General features: G+C 40.3%; 1 protein-coding gene across 3 annotated transcripts in view; it reads right to left on the reverse strand.

The window, feature by feature from the left end:
- Window positions 1-236: 236 nt before the first annotated feature.
- The window catches only part of ITPRID2 (ITPR interacting domain containing 2), an 84,499-nt gene continuing 57,616 nt past the window's right edge, over window positions 237-27,119 (reverse strand). For all 3 annotated transcript variants that reach the window (XM_061608286.1, XM_061608287.1, XM_061608288.1), the window contains 9 exons: window positions 21,704-21,795; window positions 12,831-14,015; window positions 11,362-11,439; window positions 10,605-10,732; window positions 8,814-8,964; window positions 7,225-7,290; window positions 5,442-5,849; window positions 2,566-2,689; window positions 237-1,409 (listed from right to left, as the gene is read on the reverse strand). In XM_061608286.1, the coding sequence (XP_061464270.1) occupies window positions 2,579-2,689; window positions 5,442-5,849; window positions 7,225-7,290; window positions 8,814-8,964; window positions 10,605-10,732; window positions 11,362-11,439; window positions 12,831-14,015; window positions 21,704-21,795 (2,219 nt within the window). In that variant the 3' untranslated portion in view covers window positions 237-1,409; window positions 2,566-2,578. The remainder of the gene's footprint in view (window positions 1,410-2,565; window positions 2,690-5,441; window positions 5,850-7,224; window positions 7,291-8,813; window positions 8,965-10,604; window positions 10,733-11,361; window positions 11,440-12,830; window positions 14,016-21,703; window positions 21,796-27,119) is intronic.

Here is a 27,119-nt window from a genome sequence, read left to right on the forward strand (position 1 = left end):
ATGTCGACGAACATTCATAAACACACATCTGTTGCTTGAAGTGGTTCAAGTCTGTTCTACCAACTCTGGGTTCTACTATCTTATTTTGCTGCATATGTAAACCAGGATAAATTTGCAAGCTGGGTTCTTCTTTCAAATGCCTAAGGTTCTATTCACATGGATTTTCTCCCCAGAATACTTCAGTGCCTATTTACACGAGAAGACCCATAAAAATAAATTCAAAACAATACTTGACCTGTAGGCAAAATAAATATTTTATTGGCATAACAGACCCTTTAAAAAACAATCTGCCCTTGTGTCAATTCAACTCTTCAACTTTTCTCATACAAGATTGTTATAGGTTTACTAGTTGATTATGTATTGAACACAATCTGAACAATTTTATTAGCTGATTTTTCAAAAAACAACAACCACAAAAACATAAGGAACCCCAGTGGCATTAACACATTATTAAACCTCAACTGTCCAACAACCCATAGACCAAAACAAACAAAGAACATGTTAAAAACTCTGCCAACTTCTCATTTCATGTGCTCTGATAAATGCCATTGTCCTTGGGCCATAGTAAAACGTCAGAGAAAGTTTTCCATAACAGCATTATCCGCTTTAAATATCACTTTAAAAAACCTAGTGTTTTATAGACTTGTTTTATTAAAAGGAGAAAAAGATCACCTCCTGATATAACTGAGAAGTCATTCATAGATATAGATATATATTAAAGAGACAAGGCACATTCCCTAAGAGAAAGGGAAGATTAAAGAAGCAGAATTTTTTTATTTTTAAAAAGGTGTCTACTGCTCAAAGATAAGGCTTTCAGTGTAAGCATCTTTAGTAGTTTTACATGAATTCATTTAATTCTCTAAACTCTTTGCAAACAACAGTTTCTCCCAAGAGTTTTTTTTTTTTAACAGGTTATTCTCCTCTTTTGAAGTGGCACTCGGTAACAGCAGTGAAAATAGTTATTGGTTGTTTCAAGCTCTCAGAGTGAATCAGTTATTGCACAGTTAAATACCTCACAGAGGTCAGTGGGTTTTTTAAAAAAAAATAAAAACAATCCTAGACCATTTATAACTGGGAGGTTCAGAAATCTTCAAGTCTTAGGAGGAACACCTCTACACAGAAATACTTATAATATTAATAAAATACTATGCACAAATGAACAGTAGGAACATACAAATAAATATTAAGAGTTGCAAGATAGCCATAGTTCTCTTGATAGTTCATGAGCAGTAGTAAGATGTAGAGTGTGTCCCAATTATGGCACAGTGAGCTGAAGTAGGAAATTATGCAGCATACAACTAAGGACTGTATACAGTAGCGTTCACTTCTGTCCTCTCGACTGCAGACAGATGCTTTCATTTATCATTTCAAAAGGAGACGTCCACAGGGTCCCTAGACCACATGCCAAGCTTTAAAGAGGAGCCAAGGTAGGGGAAAGAGAGAAAAAAAGTTATTGTATGATTGTTGTTTGAAGTCAGAAGCAACATGCTTACTTATGAAAATGAACAACATATAGCTCAATACATCATGGATCATGGTTTGGGATCTGCCGGCAGGTGGCCAAGCAGAATTGCTGGATTACATTTTGAGATACGAACCCAGCAATGCAGTTCATTTTCTAGACTCTGAACTTCATGGTGTTACCAAATTGGGAGGGGATCTTTAGATGGCAATATATTATCATCTCACTTACTTCAAAATGTGGCAGGCCAACCGCTGCTACATTGGGCGGCCCTCCCACTCATTCTACAGGGGGGGGGGTGCACTTCTGTCCCAAAAGCCTGACCTGATGGTATTACTGAGAGGATATTTGAGAGGTGTCAATATGCAACTCTATGTGCCTGAAGTTGTAACAAAGATTTTTTATGAAGTGAGCAGCCAAAAGAACATCTAACATGGTGTAACCGTGGTTAAAGTGTCCAATCAAAACTTGGGAGGCCCAGGTTCAAAACCCTATTAAGTCCTGACCTTGGGCTAGTCACTACCAACTTCACAAGGTTGTTGTGGGGATAAAAACAAGTGGGGGAGGAGAGGGGAGAGTGATGCCCGTTAACGAAGAGAATATAAAAGTGTCAAAGAAATAGTTACAAATGATCTGAGAATTCAAAACACACGTCTTATACACAGTGAAAAGGCCTCCTAAAACTTTCCTTTAGTTAGTACAGATTATAAATAATTGGCATATGGGATTTCTTGTGCTTTATTTTTCCATGGAAAAATTTCTATTTCCTACTTTCATTAGCAGAAAGTACAATATTAGGCAGTTTCAAAGTTTTTAGCTTTGTTTACTAGATACAAGTAAAACAAACTCGCTAAATTAGATCACTCTACAGCAGGGGAAGCCGCCATGTGCCCTCCAAATAGTCCATCAACAGCAAGGTAAATGACCAGGGAACATGGGAATTGTAGTCACCACATCTGGAGGGCACATGCTGGGTACCCCAGCTCTAGGGCATCAGAAAATTTTCCAGTGCGAACAGAACATTTTCCAAGGTGATTTGTATTAGAAAATTTTCCAGAAAACCCACATTACTGATTGGCATACAGCAACCCTGAAGTATTTACCTGTAGTACCAATTTACGGTTGTGTTTCTTGCTTAGCATTAGCAGATCTGCTAGGGGAAGAGACAGCTGCTAACAGCCCATTCACAATTTCCCGTCTGATTTCACCAACAATAGATTCTTTGATCTAAAAACAAGACAAGATTTTAGTTTTGGCTACGTTACAGCACTTCCCAGATATTTATTTAGATGCAGCCCAAAGATTAAGATTTGGTAAAAAAAACAAAAAACCCAGGCTTAATAAACGAGGCAGTCCTGGCTTAATGGAAGGCAGGGATCACTGCACAGCTACTGGAACAATCTCCATCCTCTTCTGCCACTTCAAAGTTGGACAAAATGTGGATCACTTCTTATGCGCACCACAGGGCAGTAGCACAATTGCCATTTTGAGTAAAATGGTTGAGGCCTAAGCACAATCGCATGGGTTGAGACAATCACATGCATTTTTTTCCTATATGGAATTGGGGAAATGTAGGCAGTTTTCTAGAATCACATTCACACCATACTTCAAGCACAGAGCTTCCCTCAAAGAATCCTGGGAACTGTAGTTTGTAACTGTAGCTCTGTGAGGGGTAAAATACAGTTCCCAAGATTTGAGGGCAAAGTCATGTGCTTTAAATATATGGTGTGGATGTAACCTAAGTTCTCTACTGTGCTGTTAATCCTACAAGAATTGTGTTTGGAGTCACAGCTGAAGGAGAGGTCAATATTGGGGAACAAAGTCAGGAGTCAATGGTTAAGAAGAACCTAGGAGCCAAAGCAGAAGAACAAACTGAAACATACTTGAGCCAGGATGAACCCAGCCCAAAGAGGAAGTCTTTTTATAGTTCTTCCTGTCTAGGAGGATCCAATGGGTAGTGGGGTATGGGACCAATCTAGTGCCTGGGAACAATTTAATGCCCAGGAAGTTGCTCCAAACCACAAGGGCAGTGCTGTGCATAGAATCAATCCTCATTCAGGGAAAATTGCTATTCACCCAGTACAAAAGAAGAATGCAAGGCTATGAATAAATTTGATGAAATCTGAAATAAAGTGATAAAGGCTTGCCAAATTAGCATAGATGATGGATGAGCAAACAAAAGAAAGGATTCATCTGTCTGGAAAGGAACAGGCAAGTTGTGTTCTATTCCTGGCTTTGCTACAGCCATGCTTCCTGTGTGACCTTGGCAGGATGTTGTCTCTGCATCCAAGTTTGCTCGCTGCAATAAGGAATACTTGCTGCACTCAGTTAAATAATGTTTGCAAAGAATGCAACTTCTCACCTGGAAGGTAGCATGTAAGAACACCAGTGGACCCACAACTAATCTGACATTTTTTGAATGCTTTGCAGTGGAGTTTATTACAAAAGGGCGTTTAACAAAACAAAACAGCAGCACCACATGTCAACATCACGTCTCAGAAACAGCACTGGACATGCACATAATGCAGGCATGCCCTTTCCAGAGAACCTTCTTCAAAACAAATGGTAATATCCAATAGTTTTAATGAGCGTACTCTGAGTATGACTAATGTTGGATATCACCCAGAGGTGCGACATGATCACATTACTTCCACTTGCTAAGGCATTGGTGAACTTTTGCAAGTCATGTCAATGTCTTGAAAAGGTAAGATGAAAATATTAGTCAAACAATTTGTTTCAAGATAGTATGCCTCAATAAATCAGAGGATTCATTTTTTTTAAGTAGAGGACATTGCTGCAATTATTATTATTATTACTACTACTGTTCAGCATTATTATGTTCATAAATCAGAGACCAGACTATGTTTCTAAGACCAAGAGAACAGAGTTAAGTAGCTTGACATTTTTGTGTAAATTTTCTTCTGTGGGAGTCTAGTCATTTATCTGAAGGAATAGTGGGTTCCTTTTCATTCCAGTAAATAGTTACAGGTCAAAAGCTCAAACACATTACAGTCCATTCAGGCATGCTCTGAAACACTGCACACTGTTTATGCTGTTTTTTTGCTACAAAACAAGATAATTCATGTACACAGAAAAAGAGGAATTATTCAGCAAGCCACAAGTTTAACATTTGTGAAGAAATACCAAGAATGCATATTAGTGGATTTTCCTGCAATGGATTCATTCTGCTTTTGGAAGCAAGCAATGCAAGGCAGACAATTTTTGTTATTTATGAGACACAAAGATGTATGTTGAATTAAGTTTGGGCCAGCACTAAACAAGCCCACTCTGACTGTATCACATACATTTGAGAGGGAGAAAAAAAAAGAGAGAGTGCACATGATATGTCTCTGTTGTATTTTTGGTGCCTACCAAAGACCTTCCTCTTCCAACAAGCCTTTTAAGTACAGATCTTTCCCAGTCTGCATCTTCACTGGAACTGTTTTTAATATGTTTTTAATGTTTTATCGTTTGTTGTTTGCCACCCTGTGATCCTTTTGAGAGTAAGGGCGGGATATAAATTTAACAAATAAATAAATGAATGAATAGGGGCACGTGTCATGTGTGTATGAAAATATATTTTCAGGTCTTAATATTTTTTTGAAAGCCTGTGCCGTGGCCCTCTGTTAGCCTAAGGTTCCTTCTGGACTGAGTTATTGGGGAAACAAATTGTTATAGTGCTACATCTGCCCAGGCTCCCTCAGGGACTGGCCAACATTCATTATATCCAAAGAAACTATGCAAGTATATTTGACTGACTAGCCAAACACCCTAAACTCAAAGATTCCCTATGGACCTTTTCACTGAGGTTAATTCACTGTTGACATCTCTGAACTACCAAGCTTCTACTCAGGCTCTGGCTAAATCTCATCTGCTTTAAAGCTTCATGTGACAGAAGATTTTTTTTAAAAAAAGAGGTGGGGGAGAGAGAGAAAATGCTCCTAGGGAGCAGGGAATTTCTAGCCAGCCTGCCCCTCACCTCTCGTATGACTTGCTTCAGTTCATCATTCTCTACACTTCTGTGAATTTCTTCAACCGTAGGTGCAAGAGACATCTTTTCAAGTTTCTGCTCCACCTCCGATTTGGATGTTGCATGCCCCTCTGAGGAGTCAAGGGGCTGCCCTGTTCCTGATCTTGCTGGTGGAGAAGGCATCAAGGCCACACACGCTCTGTAGACTGTCTTGCTTTGGGACTTGGACTTCCCCATCATCTCAGATGCACCATCTCTTCTACTAGCTTGGCTAGAACATACTGAAGAGGAATCAGAATGTCCATGATCGAATGTAGATTCTGAACCATCTGCCAGAGGAATCTCCATTCCAAGTTCTCCCAGACCCAACCTCAGCTCAGACTTCAGAAATGACTGTTCTCGGATGAGTTCAGAGACCTATGGGTTTCAGGGGGTGGGGAAGGGTTGAAAGACAAGTCAACAGCTTTACTCTCTGCCACGCAATAAGGGCAAAAACCAAAGTGTACATTGTTATAGGATGGAGTCTCATTCTGGAGCCACAAGCTATGTCTTTAATTGGACTAGGACGCAATGCATTCTAGAATACCTTCAGGCCTAGCATGAATTTGATAGCACATTCCACTATCTTATACACTGTGTACATATTTTATTTAATTTCTATTTATGAATTGTTTCCTATGACAAACTGACCTGGAAAACTGAGAAGGCTGGCAACAAACAATGGGCCTCATTACACATATGTAAGGCATTAGTAAAAAGTTTTCTGGTTCTGCAAGCTTGGCTACCAACACCACCTAACCAAAACAAGCTGCTTTATAGTGGGTGGTGGGTTTTTTTTGGACTTGTATGGAATTATACACTGCATTGATTGCATATCTGAAGTGGTGAAAGCAAAGTAAGAAGTTTTATAAGTAACACATGTTTGTTAGGCGGACCATGGCCAGGCTCCACCAACCCACTATCCATCTATCTGTGTGAGCTACGATGATCTTCTTGCCATTTGGTCTGGATTCCCATTTCATGTTGGACCATTTCTCTATATTTCTGCCACTCCGCCCTGGTTTACTATCCATCATTTCTCAGGTCGCTATCTTCATTATGTGAGCAAATCCCTCACTGAAGTTCAAATTCATTCCACTGTATCTTTCCCATTCATACGCCATGCAAGGGGGGGGGTAGGGTATTGTTGTGGGTGGGTACTTAGTTCATATCATTACATATCGTTTGTTACATGAGCTTTTTTCTAATCCTTCGTTGTTTTAAGTAAAGTAATCTTTCATACTTTGTTTCTGTTGATGTACACTCGCTGTATTATTGGCAGCATTCGAATTCTCTTTCTGTTGGGAACTCAGGAAACTAAGTTCTGTATCTTACGATCATTTCCTGGGCTTTCCCCACATAAACTGTGCCATATATACATAGCCCTACTTATGGTAAAGGGCAGTCAATAACATCACCTTCACACTCTCTCCCCTAAAGTAAGGGGCTGTAGTTCTGCACGCAGATGGCCCCAGGTTCAATCCCCAGCATCTCCAGGTAAGGCTGGGAATGTCCCGTGCCTAAAATCGGGGAGAGTCACTGCCAATCAGTGTATGTAGACAATACTGAGTTAGATGGAACACTGATCTGACTCCATATAAGGCAGTTTCCTGTGTTCCAAGGCTGGGGTCCTTAAATCACTCTCTACTAATGCTTGTAACTGAAGGCGGATTCTTCAGCCAAGTGTATATAAGACCAATCAGCTGCATTGTAACTTTTCACATTTCTGCCTTGGCTATTTAGGGTTACTTACTGGCTCCATCACATTCAGCGGAGAAGGGCACGACAAGTTATCAGTGCTTCTGCTTCCATACATACCCTGGAAGAAAAACAAGCCATAGAAATATGGATTTTTAATGCTTTTAAAAATTGTTTAATGGCATGTAGTGCACAGACATCTTCTGAGAAAATGAGGATCCAGAGATTAAAAAACACAACCAAAAGAGTAACACATTTTATGCTACTTCTGTATCTTAGAAGCTGTCATATTTCTAAGACTGCAGTAAGGAAGAAAAAATATTTAAAGAGCTGTAAGGATTTAGAGGTGATGGATAATGCTAGTGATACTCAGAGCAGACCATCGGTTTCAATGAATCTGTTCAGCATGACTTCTTTATCACCTCCCCCTCCCCCGTCCCACCTTCTATGACTTGGATTCTCCTCCTCAAAAGACAAGCAATCTGGCTCTGCAGAGGGCACAATTTGGTTACCTGGCAGCAAGCGTCAACAGTGCTACTCTATCCAGAAATACTGAAACCTCATCTCATCCATCAGACAAACAAGCAAAAAAAAGAATTAGGACATGTTGCATGCTCCTTAGTTTTATTCAACCTTTATTCAAAAACAATACAAGCTATTATATATTTAAATCCTTCATATGTACAAGCTTTGTGCACTCGCACACAACCCCTTTGGTCCCCACTTCGTGTAAGCAAGGACAATCAACCATGGTTTGTAGCTGGCTTCCAAATCCAGGCTTGTTTGGAAGCCACAAACCCTAGTTCCCCATTCACATGTAAAAAGAGAAGCTATGGCTAGCTACAGCTTTCTGGTTTGTTTCCCTGCTCATGCGAAGAGAGGTGCAAAGGAGCTTCAAGTGGGTGCATGAAGCTCGGAAGTATCCTGGTTCATTAAGCCAGGACTGCCTCGTTTATTAAGCCAGGAGTGAAATGCTGTAAAACACAGCCACTTTCTCTTTCTCAGGTTTGTTCATGTCAAGAATGCCAGAGAAATCAGGGAACTGGAAGGTCGGTAGGTACAGAACTGGACTGTTAGTGGTACTGGGACATCAAGGCTATGCTATCCTAAAATGCATGGTAAAATTGAGAAAGAGCCTAGGGAAGAACACAGCCTCTGTTTCATGACTTTTCGGTATTGACTGGGAAACGCAACCCCAACCTTTCCTCAACCTACAACTCCAAGCTGAGCTGTCTCTAAGTCTTTTGAATAATAAAAAAATCACCTGCACACTAATACCCATGGAATGGAATCAATGTCTCTACTGAATCTACATGATCTCACCATTCTGAGGCTGTAGGCTAGTGGCCATCTCTCTGGGCTGTTCACTCTGAAGTATTGGCTCTGATGCCACTGGCTTGACAATTTGCCGGTATGTCTACTACTGAATTCCATTGGCCTTTGGAAGATGAATCCGTGTGAATACACACTCCATTTCAAAACAGAATACTCAATTCAGCTGTTCTACACTTGGTGGCATAACAAAGATCTGGAGTGGCTCTGTTAGTGTAGGAAATCAAGCCACTCCTAATCCACCCAGTACTTTTATGTCCCTTGCACAGACTTATCCATGGAATAAACTGTTTTAACTAAAATAATACATACCATGTGCATTTGTTGTCTGAAAGGTGAAGATACATGCATACTCCTAAGCTGCTCTTCAAGAGCAAGAAGACGTTCCTCTAACTGCATTTCTAAATCCTGAAGCTCCATGCGGACAGATTTCCTCAGGGTCTGGAGCTGATCAGCTTCATATCTAGATCAGAAACAAATGGGATGGAAAAGGGAATATATCAACTTGTTAGCAACACCAACACAAACACAAACAAATATATCATCTGAAGCAACAGAAGGACCAGTAACGTATCAGCCCAGTGTTAGGCAGCTGTGTGTACGTTCACATGAAATATCTATAGCAGCAAGAGAAGAGGAAAGAAGGGGGGAAAGGGAGAAACTTAATTCCACAATCACTTCCAAAGAAGCACAAGGGAATTTGTTTTTCAGAGTAACGAGGAAAATCCACTGGAATTGAAATTAGTGAGAAGCCTAATCCCCCTAGGACAGTGAACAGGACTTCCAGAGCTTAATGAGTATGTGTTTAGCAGATCTGTAAATTAAATGTTATATATAAGTTTGGCTGTGGTCCAGGCACTGGGAGCAGCATGTTATATAAAGAAAGGAAGAGGGTTGGTCATACAGATGGAGTATGCATGAAGGGGAGAGTGAAACAACCATTTCCTTCAATCAGAGTCTACAGTGAAAGGACATGGAATTTCAGTGGATCTAGACTGATTGAAGGGTTCCAAATACACATAGCAGACCTCAGACAAGAAACAAGTGGACAGCATGTTAGGACTAAGCCTGGGGAGACCCATGTTCAAATCTGCACTCAGCCCTGAGGCACAGTGGGTGTCCTTGGGCCCAGTCACTATTTCTCAACCAAGCCTATGTAACAGGCTTATTGAAAGAATAAAATAGGGTGGTGAGGAGAGGACACGCAACACCTTGATCTGTTTAGGACAGATTTTTTTTTTAAAAATGTAATAAAATAAAGCAAATTTCAGGAAAAAATAGTTCTTCAAAACCTCACCACATGGTGGCTCTAACAGTCAACCATATGATCAAGGGAGAGGGGTGGAAATCTGAGTATCAGCCAGTGTGATGTAGTGGTTTGAGTGCCGGACTAGGGCCTGGGAAACCAGGGTTCAGTTCCCCACTCACCCATGAAGATGACTGGGTGACCTTGGGTTAGTAACAGCCTCTCAGCCTAACCTACCTCAAAGGGATGTTGTGAGGATCAAATGGGAAGGGGGACACCATGTATGGCACTTCAAACTCCCTGAAGGAAAGGTGGGATGCAAATGTGATAATAAATGAATAGATGAAATGAAAATACCATCCCTTCGGAAATGTGAAAGAGCCCTAAGGAATAGGAACTTGAAGTTAATGCCCCCACCCCAAATTGAAAGGATTTTACCAAGAAGACAGAGATTAGAGTGAAATGGGACAGAAGGCTGATCTTGGCAGAAACACTCTGAACTGAGCAGAGAGAAGAGAGGTAGCAGGATGGAAAGACCAGCATGGAGAAAGTTGCAGGTGTCTAAATGGCAGTGACAATCAGGAGCAGAGTGGTAGAGGCACAACGTAAAGTGGCAGCTCTAAATGTGCAGAAGAGGAAGGAGCAGGAGCCCTGCCAACCTGCTCGGATGTGGGATGAGAAGGAGAAGAAACATGATTTAGGATTAATTCAACATTGCACATCTACAAGAAAAAAACAGCACTTTTGAGAATGAAAGAGAACTGTCAGGCAAGGTTTTAGTACAAATATGAAAGGGACTCAACAGGTAAGCACAAATATAATAAACCACTTGCTTACGCAAGAACTCCCCCACTCACCTCTCTTCTTCTGTCATGTGCTGATAAACAGTTGTCTGCTGGCGCAGCATGGCCAGTTCTAAGTCCATCATTTGTGTTCTAAACAGGTTTAGGTTCCTTCTCACTACCTGAAGGTCTTGGAAGGTATTCTAGATAGGTAGAGACAAAGAAGTATTTAGGCTCAGAACTCCAGATTCTGAACATAAGAATAGCCCCACTGGATCAGACCAAAGGTCCATCTAGTTCAGCATCCTGTTCTCACAGTGGCCAACCAGATGACTACGGGAAGTCTCCAAGGAGGACACAAGAGCTCTCCCCACTTGCATTTCCCAGCAACTAATATTCAGAGGCATACTGCCTCCAACACTGGAGGTAGTACATAGCCATCATGGCTAGTAGCAATTGATAGCCTGATCTTCCATTAATTCTGTGAACCAGATCTGTCAATAAATGTTCGTGGACACAATCTAGGCTCTGGACTGGAGGCCAGCAACTTACAACCTATGGGCTGAGTCACTCTTTTCAACACCACACCTACAGAGTCCCTCATAGCCTCCCTGTCCTTTGCCCTTGAAAACAGCTCAGAGGAAGGGAGAGAGAGAGAGAGAGAAAGGGATGAATATATATGGAGCAGACAACCCCAACATCTCTTTCTACTACTAGAGATGGAAGGGAGAGAAGAGAAGCAATTCCCTATAGATTTAGAATGTTTTAAATTTATACATAGTTACAATTTTATCCTGAACAAAATATGGATAATGAGAAAAGTCCCACTTACTTCATAGAGAGGTAGAATGGATGATCTCTGAGTATTGTAAGAGGCTGTAGTAATGTCAGGACTTCTCGTAACAGCATTCTAGAGGGAGGAGAAAAGGACCAGAACATAAATTTAGTAAGATACATTTTAACATCTTGGTGCATAAAACCAATATGTAATAATATATTAGTATGCCAATCATGAACACATTGAAAGAACAAGATAAACAAGGTGTCCTCCAGATGTTGTTGGACTCCAACTCCCATCAGCCCTAGCCAGCATTGCCAATCATAAGGGATGTTGGGCACTGCAGTCCAACAACCTCTGCAGGGCACAAAGTAGGCTACCCCACTGTAGACCATTTGGTCTTGCCCACTTTGCTTTTCTAAGCAAAAATATGCCTGAATAGAAGTGCACACACCGTGGCAATGCCATGCTTAATGTCCCATGCTTAAGCATGGGAAAATGCAGCAAGTCCAGTATAGGTCTAGGAGTTTTATTAACTACGGATACCATGGGAAAGTTTAAATTTCACAAAATGGAATGAGTAAAGCTGTATCATATTCATGATCAACAGAATTTCATAATTTCTGGCCAAGTCCATTCAATGCTATGTCTGCATGATAGGTCCTTGGGAAACCCCCATTTGGAAAATAATTATGTTAGTTCCGACATTTATATATGATAAAATGAGATTTCCAATTGTGAAAGCATCTCCAAAATAAAACAAAAAAGGTGAATTTCCCCCAGCCCCAGAACATAGCTTATTACATCCGGCAAGCATTCTAGAATATGATAGGGCTATTAAGTACAATTGGAGAAAAATCTGGAATTGGTTTTAGAAGGAGGTTGTGAAAGTGAGGTTGCTTAATAAAAAAATTATTAAAGAACTATAAAATGTTCATAGTTTTCAAATTAGCTGTTTTACACATGAAAAATGCGACCATAACCCTAGAACGACCAATCTCAAGTTATCTGCAACGGACTCACTAGATTGTCTTAGGAAAGGACAGCCAGTGTGGTGCCTTCTAGATGTTGTAGACTACAATTCCCATCAATCTCAACCACCATGACCAATGTGTGCATGCGGTGTTGTGACTTATTCATTCTGACCAATTTCTTCCTCCAGCTTTGGAAGCATGATGACACCTGAGCTTCTCCTGGAATTCCAGTGGCAGAAATGCTTGATGGTCCTCTCAAATCTTGGATAGTGTACAATAGTCACATCATGGAAGTTCTAGTTCACAACTTCTGGAGGGCACCATGCTGGCTACCTCTGATCTTTGGCATGTGTTTTCATTGTCATCTCATCACAATGAATGGCATGTGAAAGCATTGCTAAGTGCCATGGGGATTATAAATTGAAATAAGCCATCACACACCAGTTGGGTATGCCATCTTGCTTTGTAGCAGTCTTAAGCCACCAAAATATGTATTCCCCAGACAGTCACGTACACAGGTATACAAGCTACAACAATGAACTCTCTTACCTGCGAAAGGTTTTGCAGAGAGCTTCTAATGTCATGCAAGACCCTCCTCAGCTGCATTTCAACAGTGGAGGGTGGATTTATGGAATGAACCTGGTGGGGGTGCCCAACATGCCTCAGTGAGTAAAGGCAGCCAAATGGGGAAGGCAAACTGCTGCAGGACGACCCAGGGGTGCTCGGGATGCTATGGGTACTACATGTTCTCATATGCGTGCAGAAGGGCCTCTCTTGAAAATCAGAATGTAGCGAATGCAGTGAACATGATGACTGAGACATATGAGCCGGGAGATGCAAAGGACAGCTCTGTATTCTGTTCCGACATGGTTCATCCACCACCTTGTTCAATTCAGGCTGGGAAGCTTCTTTCTTAATGGATGAAGGTGCAATGAAAAGTGTGGATTTACACCTGGGAGGACTGTTGTCGCCCTCCTCAGAGGGTTTCTCTTCTACATTCTCCACCTTTCCATCCTCTTCAGGCGTGTCGTATTTGTAAGTAAAAGAGGGTGGGCTACATAAAATTTGCTTTCCCGGAGCTAGCTGGACATTTACAGAGGAGACAACTCTCACTGGGTTTAGTAGTGTGGTGGGGAGGGACTGGGACCGCCTCAGAGGAAAGTCCAGGTCACCAATTCGATGCCTTTGCTTGAGAAGAAAGTCTTTTGACTTGAGCAAAGAGCGGCTAGTTCTGGAATCAGATGAACCACTGACCTTCCTTTGGGCTCTTTGCAAAGCAATGCTAACCCGCTCAACAGATGAAGGAGATGAACTACTGCTTTCTATAGAGGACACCGATTTAAGAATGTGGTGTGTTTTATACTCAGGAAATTCACACTCACTGCTTTTATCTTCATCACTCTCTTCACTTTCTTCCTCCAACACTTCAGACTCTGCCTCCTGTGCAGAAGCTTCTTTTTTTCCCCTAATATAATCTCCTTGGCCAAATGCCATAGCATCTCCACTTTGCCCAGCTTTGTATTCTAGAATTTTCTGTCCTTCTCTGGCGGTCTCAGAAACTGCTGCCTCCTTCTGTTGCTCCACTTCCGTGAGGAGGAATTTCTCCTCATCAAATTCATTAAAATAGGACTGTTCAGCTATTGGTGTTTTGGGTTCTTCACTGTAAGATGTCACTGTTGTCTCACTGTCGCAACTGTCAGCACTGCTTCCCATGGCCTGCAATGATTCGTGTCCCTGTCAAGAATACAATGCAAAGGGACGGAGTGAAAAGACAAGGAAAATACCAAGACATTTGTACCTTAACAATAATAATGATAAAAATAAGCAGCAATAGTTTATAAGACTAAATGGGTGGACTGCAGGAACAGGCATCAAACAATTCATGGGCAATATAAAGCAGGAGTGGTCACCCACTACAGTAGGCCAGATCCCAACCTCCAAACAAGTTCTATCTGACCTTTGGTAGCCTGGACTAATCTAAAAACAAGGCATGTGGAAATCTTTGTCCGTGGTTTTATTCGTAAAATAAACAATGTATTCAAGTTGTAAGAGAGATTCCACACTGAAAATATTACCCTGCCCTTTGGATTTTGTGTATAACATGCATGCATTAAGTAAATGTAAATATATGATTTATATTTAAAGCTGTGCCTGAGAGAAACAGGTCCTTGTATGACATCAGCTTTATTATGAAACCTGAACACTCACGAGGGATTCTGAGTGTGTGGAAAAATATGGGTTATATCCAAGGGTAGTCCTACTTAACAGTAGACCCACTGAAAATAGTGGACATGACTGACTTAGGTTCATTAATTCAGTGGGTCTTTTCCAAGAAGAACTTAGTTGGATGCAGCCCTAAATTTCCAACCTCTGCAACAGTGAATCAAGTGGCCTTGTGTGACCATATTTGCCACAGAACATATCCTCTCCTCCATACAGACATGTATCCCAAGGCTGCTATTCATTTAGTAAAGAGGCATAATAAAGAGCCAGTGTGGTGCTGAGGTTAGAGTGTTGGCCTAGGACCTGGGTTCATATCACCATGAAGGTGACTGGGTGACCTTGGGCCAGTCACAATCTCTCAATCTAACCTACCTCACAGGGCTATTGTGAGAATAAAATGGGGAGGGGGGAGACGTACATACACTATCTTGAGCTCCTAGGAGTTATTATTGTAACAGTTCATACAAAACACACACACACTGTACTCAGAATCATAGAATAGTAGAGTTGGAAGGGGCCTATAAGGTCATCAAGTCCAACCCCCTGCGCAATGCAGGAATCCAAATCAAAGCATTCCCAACAGATGGCTGTCCAGCTGCCTCTTGAATGCCTCCAGTGTTGGAGAGCCCACTACCTCTCTAGGTAATTGATTCCATTGTCGTATGGCTCTGACAGTTAGGAATTTTTTCCTGATGTCCAGTCAAAATCTGGCTCCCTGCAACCTGAGCCCATTATGCCGTGTCCTGCACTTTGGGATGATCAAGAAGAGATCCCAGCCCTCCTCTATGTGACAGCCTTTCATGTACTTGAAGAGTGCTATCATACTTGAGCTCAATTAATTTTAACATGTCATGACTAAAAGCTGGCCATCATCTGGCAGTAGGGATGGAAGGATCTCTCCATGTTAGTTCTCTCAGCTTCTCATTTTTCCAGTCTTTCTTACTCAGTTCTCTGCATTTCTTCAGCAATTTGCTATTTTTCTAAAAGTGCAATTTTTTTAAAAAAAGGGAACGTCAATATTTCCCATCACAAAATGTCCTAGTGTGCAGAAAAGCAAAATAGTGAGCTTACATCTCAGTGTGAGGCCCAACAAAGCCCATTCCTACACTCCACAAACACATGTCAGAGCTGGGAAAGAGTGGTACATACAGTTGCTCTCAAGTAGAATAGAAATATGGCTCACAACAAGAAATAAAAGGTATCCGTGTTGGCCTATAAGAATTCAAAAACTATATTAGGATAGTACTTATTAGGCCAACCAAAAATCACAAAATAGTATGCAAATTTTCAAGATCTCCAGAACCCTTCATCAGGCTAGAGCAGCCTTTCCCAACCAGGGTGCCTCCAGATGTTGTTGGACCACAACTCCCATCAGCCTCAGCCAGCATTGCCAATAGTCAGGAAAGATGAGAATTGTGGTTCAACAACATCTGGAGGCACACTGGTTGGGAAAGGCTGGGCTAGATGGTACAACAAATCAAGAGGTGGAGGAGAGAGAAAATGTTGGCGTCACCATCAGCCAAGATTCCATCCCCTTCCCCCCCTTTGTTTATCATCTAGCCTAATGAAGAGTTCTGGAGAACTCAAAAGCTTGCACCCTTTTGGGGGGGGGTGTCTGTGTGTGTGATATTTTGGTTGGCCTTATAAATGCATTCCCTTATGCAGTTTTAGAAATATGGCTGTGTGTGTTGTGGTCAGACTAGGAGTTTTTCCACATACTCCACCAGTAATATTTGTGTGAGAATGGAACACAGGCTACACCATTTCTAGGATCTGAAATTGAAAACTCCAGGTGGATGGGTCGTTGGAGTGTGCATGCATGCATATTGAAAAGGTATTCTGGAAAAAGCATGGCAGATGAAAATTCATGATACCATCATGAATGAAATAAGGTCATCCTAACTCCTTTCGTCCTGCATACATATAGATACATGCCTGACAGTAGGGTTGGGCAAGAATTTCAATTCAGTTCGCTTTTAAGTCGAATCTATCAAATTCACACTTTCCGAAACCATCAGAGAATCGAAACACAGCCATTCTTTGAAATTTGCATTTCTTCAAATTTTGCGATGCAGTTTGCCAACCAAATGTTTATTAAAATGCATATTTTGGGGGAAAGCGTGCAAAAAATGAGTATCTGTGAAAATTATATGCAAAAATGCATTATATGATGAGAAATGGCTTGCAAAGATGTGCATGTTAGTCAAAACTGCCTACACAAATTTATTACTAGAAATTTGCACTAAAATGCTGGAGAATTTTCATGAGGATTTTTTTTTTTAAATCGCAAATTTTTGCAGAAATGTGGAGCACTGAGAAACTGAAAGAACCGAAATTGACAGATCTTTCCATCCCTACCTAACAGACACACACAAGGAAGAAATACAAAAAGCAACCCATAAGAAAATTGGAATGAATGTCTGCTGTATTTTGTCAGCCACAAGTAGTTGCAGGCAGCTGATAATAAAGCCTAGCAATAACAGTTGTTTCAAGAGAAGAAAAAACCTTGTTGATATTTCTCTGTACTGTTACAAAATGTAAAACTGATCACTTCCAGGAAGGGTGACTTCGCTTGTGCCTGCTTTTGAGACGGGCTCCCGCCTCAAAAGAAGCTTATTCAGATATAAATCAGTCAGAACATTTTTTTTTTTTTGACTGATGAAATTTCTCCCGGGCAGGGAGAAACGTAGAGATCAACCTCAAAAGCCTGTTTTTGTTGGGAGGACTGGATTTCATTAATTTATGAGAAAAGGTCCAGCCAGCAATGCCGGACGGACTTCCGAACAAGCTCTATCTGTTTAATGCGATACGTTTATCTTTTCTTCAAAGAGAAAACAGACTAACAGGCAAGAACCCTTCTTTCTATTATTTTTTTTACTTGGTTTAAATTGTTGCAGCAAAAAGAGATTTGTCAAATTAATCAGCTTTAAAGAACTTCTGGATGAGCTATAACTCTTCTCTGTTATTCACGAAATGAACAGCTTATCTCTGTTTCTATTGCAAAAAGCTGTCCTGGAAGTGCATTCTAAAGATATAAACAGAAGAGGGATTTCTATTCCGAGGAACATTATATTGTCTGGGACTATTCTCTTTTTGGTCTATTTTATTTTGACGAATCTGCTTCTTCACGACGCCACTAACTGTTTTGATGCTGGGAACTAAATTTGTTTTGTATTTTTGAACATGGAGAGATAAGGCAGGCTGCTCTGTTTATACTGTGATGTCATCAAGCCTGGAATATTAACCCAATTGTTGCTGAAATAAGAAGTGGTTCTTCTTTATTTTTGTTTTGTTTTGTTTTGGTGGTTTTAAAAATGGCAATCAAGAAAGTGGCTGAGAATCTGGAAGTAATTATGTCTCAGAAAATAATGGATGAGATTGAGATAACGAAACAAACCCTGTGACAGGGCAGTAAGGAGCTGAAAATTGAACTGAGCAAAATGACGCAGGAGCTTAAAGAAATAGGGGATCCTGTGAGAGAGGAGAATGAGATCAGAGATGAGAAAAGAAAAAATAAAGGGAAGATACAAGCCCTGGAGATTGGAACAAATGTGGAATTGGAAAAAGATCTGGAGTTTATGGATATTAGAAATAAAATCTACTGTTTGGAATTTAACGTTATCTCTGAAGAAATTAATGAAGATATTAGAGATAAAGTTATCAATGGCTTGGATAATCTTCTGGACTGGAATGACGTGATGGAGCTTGATATAGAGAAAATCTATGGAATTAACTGCAGCCATGTGACAATGGAAAAACTCTCAAGAGATGAGCCAGTGCATTTTGTAAAAAAGAAGAACAGAGATATGACTTTACAACAATATTTCAGCAACTTATTCAGAATTGATGGCAAGAAAATATTTGGGATAGAGGAAATTCCCATCAGACTCTTATTATATGACTATGGTTATGACAGCAAGATTATTATGGAATACTGATAATGGAAGATTGGACACTGAAATTACTGGACTTAACAGGACTATTGAAGATGGAAGATGGAATTAATATGGATAATGGAATAATGGCTATTGAAATTATTGGACCTAACAGATTTTGATGAGATGGATTAATCGATATGTTTATTTGGACTATGGTTATGACAATAAGATTATTATTATTATTAACGAGATGGATTAATCGACATGTTTATTAGGAGAAAAATTGATAGATATATTTCTTAAAGAATTGAAACCTCTCTTTGACTTTTTGTGGAAAGAATAAAGTAATTTTTATGAGATTTGATGATTAATTAAGATAACTACTGGAGGAAAGTGATTTTATAATATAATTTAAGAGACATATGCAAAAAAGGACAGAAGTATACATTTACAAAGTGATTCTTAAGACAATTTTATGCTCAAGATCTTCATGTACAAAGAAAGTTAATATATATAAACACAGTGGGATCAGGATAGTTGTGAATATAGTCATTAACCTACATATTATGTAAATAGACCAAGAATTAGCCAATGAATTAGAGTTCACTATATCATTTGTAAGCAACATTAGTAGCAAAACTACAAAAACTAGGAAAACGTAATAGCCATAACTTTGAGACTGGTACTCAGCCACCAGGCACTGGTAAAGAACTTTAAAATATGCCTAGAATTTTATATGCTCCTGTCCTTAACAAGAGGTAGAGGGAAAATGTACACTATAGAAAGCTCAACAGATAATATGCTTATTATTATGTTCTTGTTTGATCTGCACATGGCTGCCTATTTCTGGGCTTAATTTAAAAAGATGTTGGTTTTGACCTTTGATACCCTAAATAGTTCAGGACCAGGTTATCTGAAGGTATACCTTCTTCTGTGTCCCCACATACACTCCAGCTCTGTAGCCAGCCTTCCTTGTTAGATGGGGGAGCCACATTTCTAAGAGGGGCATTGGAGGGGAGAGTGCATAGCGCCAGCCAATCCCCCACACATACTGGTGGAGAGGATATGAGGACCAGGCTGGGGAAGGGAAAGGCAGTGACCTGCCTCCTAACTCTTCCTTCATCCAGAGAGTGTGTTAACTTACATGAATGAAGTTTAATCTGTTGAATTGCCTCACCCTTTTTTGAGAGATCCCCAAGAATATCAGACTCAAAAACTTGTTTTTGCCTATAGTTACAGTCCCCATTCACCTGTGTTCTGATCCTTCATCAACTGAACTAAAGACAGTGAGCTCCTGAGCTTGGCTGTGATGATGCATTAGGTATCTCAGTTTTAGATTCCTCCTGAAAAACAAACTTGTCTATACTAGAAGTTTAGGAAAGGGCACAGAGAAAATAAATACTATAGGGTGTATTTGCTAACTACTCCTTGAGATTTTCTCCTTCTAGTTTTGTTCCTAGCCTTTAGATTTTCCTTCCTGTTGAACAATGAAGGGAAAACCTTTTAACTGGCTGCTATATAAAGGACGAACTAAGCAATTGGAAACTAATTGTGGAAAGCTATTAGATATTTTTTTGCTGGTTGCTGGGGGTTTTTCTGTCCAGAAACCCTGAAAAGTCCTATGCTGAGCTGCACATATTGGGAAAATCAGTGGCTAGGTCTCAGTTACAGCCTAGGCATCCAGCCAGCCAGCCAGCCAGCCAGCTAACTGTAGTGTACACAGCAATATTTCTATTCCTCTAGGGCTGTTTTCATCCTTTCCCATCAAGCAATCAAGAAAAATAAGAACAAAATAGCCAGTATGATTGTGAGTATGGTGAATGCTTTAAAAAAGTAAAGGCCCTTTTTTCAGATCACTTTAAATTATTTCTTTAGCCATTTTTTCAGATTACTTTAAATTATCTCTTTATTTCACCCTTTAGCAATAAAGCACCCAATCCTGCTCTACTCATTATAGTAATTGCAGAATAAACAAACTCTTTACTTCTTACTGCAGACAAACAAACATGTTTGTTTATTGCTGGCTAGGTAGACAGCATAACTGAAACTTGAAATGCAGAGCCAAGGAAAGTCCAAAGGCGGGGGACTCTTAACTGAAGCCAATAATAAAAAGTTCAAATATTTAACTCTTCAAGGGTCATGTTCCTATACAGGCTGGCTTTTTCAGGATCACTTAAGTAATTATAGGGCGATTGTGATAATGAAAAATCCATCCTCAGTCAGGGAAAGTCTTCAGTGAGCAGACTTTTGGGGGCTCTTCCAGATGAGGCTTTTGTTGTGCACTCACCCTGCCTTATTCACTGAATTTTTCAGAGGATCCTCTTTTTAAATTGCTCCTGATCTTAAAACAAGCTGTCATTCTTTAAATGGAGGTTGTCATTGTTTGTCATGTCACAAATTAAAAAGAAAACAATTTCTGCCCAAAATCATAGGGAGGGTAAAGCACAGCTTGGAGGGCAACAGCGCCCCCATTGCCCTCTCTGGCTACAGGCCTGATACACTCTACTCAGTGCCAGAGAGGCCTTGCTTTGGGTGCCATTGCCAAAGGAAGCCTAGCAGGGATCCCCCTTTTGGGGCCTTCTTGGTAGTAGCGCCAGTGGAACAGCTTTCCCAAAGAGGTTCACCTAGGCCTCAAAATTATAAGCTTTTAGGCACCTACGGAAAACCTTACATTTGCAGTGAGCTTTCAGCTGGTGAGGCTTAACTTTCTAGAGTCTGTCCAATAGTCAGTTGGAGTGCTGATATTTTTATGCTGCTGCTGTCATTGGCTTTGTATCTTGTGATGTTGGCATATTTGAATTTGGTGAGTTTTTAAATGTTTCACTGATTTTAAATTTTTAAGTTACTTTGGGTTTAATCCAGTACAGAAATTTGGATATAAATGATTAGATAAATAAAATTAAGTTATTGGCTGAAAGCCAAAGAACTGAAGGAAACAGCCGGTAACATTAGGATACCTTTGAACATGGTGTCTGGAGACAGATAACCACAATAGTTCATAAAATGAAACAAAGCTCTGGCTTGCAATTATCTCACTGTAAAAGGAAACTGAAGCATCCATGGCTATCAGGTAATTAACAACTATACACCAAAGATCATCATCATCATCATCATCAAGAAGTCAGAAGGCCTTACCAGATAATTTAATTACAGAAGTAGTTCACTGCTGAGTCCTAGTTAAAAGAATGAAAGCAAGTCATCGCCCATCTCTTCCCAAATATGCTAGGTATATCTCATACATACTGCAAAATGCTAAGTATGGGAAAAGTACAAAAAGAAGGTTAGGAAGGGGAACACATCTCAACAGCGGGGGAAATTTACCTGCAGCTGATTTAGCAAGAAGCAGTCGGTGGAAGAATCCTCTGCAAAGCCACTGCTGTCGGAATGCTGACTTGCTGATCGCAATAGTTGGTCTACGGAGAGAAAAAAAACAAGAAAGTTCAGACATACTTGTTTGAAATAAGTATTGAAAACCAACACGCACAAGTCTGCATTCAGTCATGAAAAGGACACATGCTTCTTATTTAAAGAACGGAGATCTCTGGTCAGTCTCATCCCAAAAGCTTGGAATTTTAAAATCACTAGCAAATCACACTGCAAGCATCATAAGGCAATGATTTTTCTTTTCACACCAAATCACAAGAGCTAACACCCAAAATAGCACATTCTCGAAAAGGTTGTACTTGTGAAATTTCTACTGGTGGTGCGATAGAAGCCATCTGTCATGCTTTTCATTCCTGTTTTGTGGGTCAGACAAACACAACTCGTATGAATTCCAGGACAGGCATTATGCAGCCAAGGCAGGCACTGCTAACCATCTGGGCTCCCCCAATTACAGCCTGTAGAGACTTAGAAGATTCTTTAGCCACCAGTTCTGTGCACAGATCTATACTATTTGTGATCCATGGAGCCAAAGCCCACCAGCAACTCAACAAAGGCTGCCTTCCACCTGATGGAACACAAGTGGTGCTCGCCTGATCTAGTAGCAAGAGTGTGTGAATTTCAGTTGATTTATTTTCATTGCCTTCAGTGGGTCTTGATCAGTTTAAACAGCCCAGCTTAAGTTATTTATACAGCTTCATGCCAGGTCAAGGATGTTAAACCTGGACACAAATTGAAATGCAGCAGTCAAATAAAGAAAGATATAACAGTCCCAAAGTCCTACTAAAATTATGAATTAAACCTGTTTCTTCCCCACGAGTGACCCCAACCATTAAGAACATTATCTGCACAGCCCATCCTGGGTTCCACTTTCTTGGTCATGCTGGAGTGCAATGCAATGTTGGAAGTTGGCTATTATATTTATTTCCTTGTACTTTTATTCCTCCCAAAGGAAGCATAGGGTGGGTAACAAAAATCACATCAATTTCAGACAAAGCAAAAAAAAAAAACGCAAAAAGTGTTGACAAAATTATCAGTATACAGACAGGCTTGATAAGCTACAGTTTCCCTTGCAAAACTAAAACATTCATTCTTTTGAATACTACTAGACTTTAGACTCACACAACTTCCTCTACTCAGTGCAAGCTAAAAAAACCTCCCCCCAATCCCATTTAGCCATCAAGGAGGCTGTAGGCTGTATGAAGAGTACCACCAATACATGATTAGTGCATATTGGCTTTTAACGCACAAATGCCCTATGACAGCCAGCTGCAGCGGGGCATTTCATGAAAATCCAAGATAAGCTCAGCATCCTTTCTTGGAGAAGAGCCATAACTCAGCAACAGACCACCCACTTTGCATGCAGAAGGTCCCAGGTTCAACCTTTGGCATCTCCAGGTAGGGCTGGGAGAGATGCTGCTAGCCAGTGTAGACACTGATCAAGCTAGACCAATGGTCTGACTCAGGATAAGGCAGTTTCCTATTTATGCCCAGGGAAAGCTGATCCGGACATACGTGATATTGTACTCAGGGACAGTATTCATGACACAGATTTAGGCTCAGCTTAACAATCAGCTATTATTTGTGGCCACCATGAAACAACAAGGTCAGGAGAAACTCTTGCATGAAAGAAACTTTGGCGAGCCATTACCAGTCAGTGCAGACAATACTGAGCTAGATGGACCATTGGGGTCTGACTCAGCTTTCTGTGTTCCTATGGGTCACATATGCCAGTGGAGTGAGAACACTGTGGAGTGATTAGTGTTTTTGGAGGCAGCCTGCATCCCCTGAGGGGCAGGCCTTAATATACTTTGCATGCCCTGTCATAAATAACATAAGCCACAAAGAGGCATTTTACAATACAGGTCTCAGGGTCTTATGAGAAATGAAAGTTTACAGCTAGAGTAAACATTCTGGCAGGACCCAACTGCAAGTCGACTTTTCTCTTCCCCCAAGTAAATTGTCTTAAGAAATTGTATAATTTATAAGAAATGACTGATAATGGACCTGTGGAATTTTTTAAAAGGTTGATGAAACGTTTTTAAAGGTTTTGTGGAGCTGATAGGAACATTTTTACAAACTTGCACATGTAAGAAAATAAATAAATTGGGAGTCCAAACTGCTGAAGTGGATTGCATTTAGAAAGCCTTTTAAAAATTTCTACTGATTGCATTTGTTGCTCATAAGTGTTAATAATTTGATGGTTTCACACAAATGTTGTTCAGAGTAGTGGCTACTTTTAGGGGGAAGGATTCCAACGTAATGCTCTCTCCTATGAGAAGATAATTTTTAAAAGGTGGTGATGTCAGCGATTGAACTTGGGAACATATTAAGATATATGCTTTATCACTTACCTATGGCTCCTTCCCTATAGGCAACCAAAGTAGTTGGGTTTTATTTGCAAATGTAACAAAAAGATGGTAAAAAAATATTCCACCAATCCTTACTAACGTATCTAAATGAGATCGATGATTATGAGCCAGATATTCAAATGCAGAAAGGACAGTGAGATCTTCAGATCACTGAGTAGTACATGGTGACCAAAATAGTTGCGATTGCAAGTTTTCATTAAGCTGGCCTTTGTGAACCACCAAATTAAAAAGCATCTAAACAGTAAGATTTAACACCCACATGCATGTGGATAGCTGCCTGTTTTACACCTGAAGGCCCAGGGCAAACAATGTTTAGAAACAAATAACCAGAACACTTCACACGCACACCACATGCTCTTACTAGATGCTTTAAAGGGCACATGAATTCAAAAACACTCTTAAACTAGATCCTAAGAGTTAACATCAGCAAATTCCCATTTATAATAATTCTTATCCTCTAAATGAACGGGTTTGAACCTGTTACCTTAGTCAATTTTACACTCTGCTGACTCAGATCTAATGCTGAAACCAGAAAAACAGGAGTGAGTTAATGGCATAGCCTCATTCCACTCAACCTTTAAGTTAACTGAGGCTGGAAGAGCAGGATCTTCATTTGTGATCTATTTTATCATCGACTGATTCTAATGCAGAGACGGCGAACCTCCGGCCCTCCAAGTGTGGTTCGAATCCAGCTCCCATCATCCCTAATCATTGGCCAAGCTGAATAAGGCTGCTGGGAGCTGGTATTCAACAACACAGGTCTCAGGTCCCCTATCTCTGGTGCAAGGCTTTGGATAAGGTAGCTCTTCCCCACTAAAGAGGGCTCTATGATGTTGACAATGGGCCAGTGCCTTCCACCAGACTTGAGGTGAGCAGAGGGGAACAGCTGGTGTGCTCAGCAGAAAAGACTGGTGGGCTGTCACTGCTCCCCTCCAGTATCTGCTAATTAAGGTGGTCAGTAGGGCCAGTCTTGATGGCATCTCTCAGGTAACAAGGCCAGGAAAGACCTCTTTCCAAGATCTTGGAGAACAGCTGCTGGCCCTGTGTATTGAACTGTTTGTGTACTGAACCTGTGACTAAGGGTTGTATTAACTAACTCCCCAAACTAAAATCAGTAAGTGTTAAAAGAAAGAAGCACCCGCTGCAAAATTTAAAAAATATGAAAAAAAGGGTTGTGATAATGAACGATTCAACATTTCTAGAGGACACCAGCAGGTTTTCATATCCTCAACTGAAAAGCTATTGTAAAGCCATCCAGGAAGCATTGCTGAATGGTAGCATATTTGAAAGTCAATGTGGTACAGTGGTTAGAGTGTTGGCCCATGTCCAGGGAAACCAGGGTTCAAATCCCCATTCAGCAATAAAACTCACTCTGTGACCTTGGGCCAGTCATAATCTCTCAGCCTAGCCAGCCTCACAGGGTTGTAGCAAGAATGAAATGAAGAGAAGAGAACCTTGAGCTCCTTGGAGGAAAGGAAGGATATAAATGTATTATTATTAATTATTAAATTTAATGCAGTGTGGTGTAGTGGTTAAGGTGTTGGACTACGACCTGGGAGACCAGGGTTCGAATCCCTACATAGCCATGAAGCTCACTGGGTGACCTTGGGCCAGTCGCTGCCTCTCAGCCTCATGAAAAACCTATTCAGAGGGTCGCCATAAGTCGGGATCGACTTGAAGGCATTGATTGATATACCACCCTTCCTCCCAGTAGGAGCCCAGGGCGGAAAACAAAAACACTAAAAACACTCTAAAACATAATAAAAAAACAGACTTTAAAATACGTTTTTAAAAAACATCTTTTTTGAAAAAGCTTTAAAAGTCATCTTTAAAAGCAATTCCAATACAGATGCAGACAGGTATAAGGTGTTAGTAGTAGTAGTAATATAAATCTTTTAAGTTAATAAATAGGATAGCAATGCTAAATAAATATCTGATGATCATATTGCTGGATTCATTGTAAGGCAGGTTCATATGGTCATCCTTGATTTCTGAGCTTTAAAGACACTCAGGTTTTTAACTTTGCTCTTAATTCGCTAAAGACTTATTTTTAAATGAGAGCTGGGATTACAGTAAGAACAAATGGACTATTATTTATTTATTGGCTAAACCCACCTTTATCCCTACAGTAACCCTGCAAGGTAGGTTAGACTGAAAGACGGCAAGACTAGCCCAAGGTCACCTAGTGAGCTTCATAGCTTAGAGGGGATATGAACCTGAGTCTCTGACGTCTTACTCCAACATCTGCATAAGATCCACCCTATACTGATTTTGCCCTAAGTTGCAGGCCATCACTGAACAAAGGGGGAGTAAGGGAAAAGTGTTGCTTTCCTGAAATGAGCTTCCTTCAACTAAATGGCATTGCACATACTGGACATTTCAGCAACACTTCCATTTTTATAGCACAGAGCAAGTGAATCGTTTTGTCCCAGGCATGGCCAGCCACTTCACAGGAAAGAAATCCTGAAAACTAAACTTATCTCCATTTGGGTTATGTAATAACAAATGCCAGTGCTGAACACACCAGATAAACTCATTTTGTGGCAATTAAAATGCATCACCTAAAAAGCACATCATATATGTATGGGAAGACTGTTTTGAAACACATTGCTTTTTCAAGAAGCAGAAGATTATGACAAATGATTGCTTTTTTTAACAAAAGAGTGCATTTCATAAAAAGTACAATGAAATTTTAAAAGCCTGCATTAATACATGGTACAGTAGTTGTAAAATTTAACAGCATTTAACATAAAAATCCTAAGAATGGTTTGCCCCTTGCTTAAAAAAAAGACAGACTATAAAAACAAATGAGATATTGTACATTTCACTGCATCCCTGTTAAAATGTCTTTCAGACTGCAGTAAGTTACAAAAAGTAATGGCGACCTTCTCTTTGGAGGCACAATGGCCATTAAAAATATATTACAAGTGCATAACATTCTGTGTCAAAGAGCATAGTTCTAGTACGGGCATCAAAACAGCCAC

This window comes from Rhineura floridana, chromosome 2, assembly GCF_030035675.1.
Source record: "Rhineura floridana isolate rRhiFlo1 chromosome 2, rRhiFlo1.hap2, whole genome shotgun sequence".
NCBI classification, from domain to species: domain Eukaryota; kingdom Metazoa; phylum Chordata; class Lepidosauria; order Squamata; family Rhineuridae; genus Rhineura; species Rhineura floridana.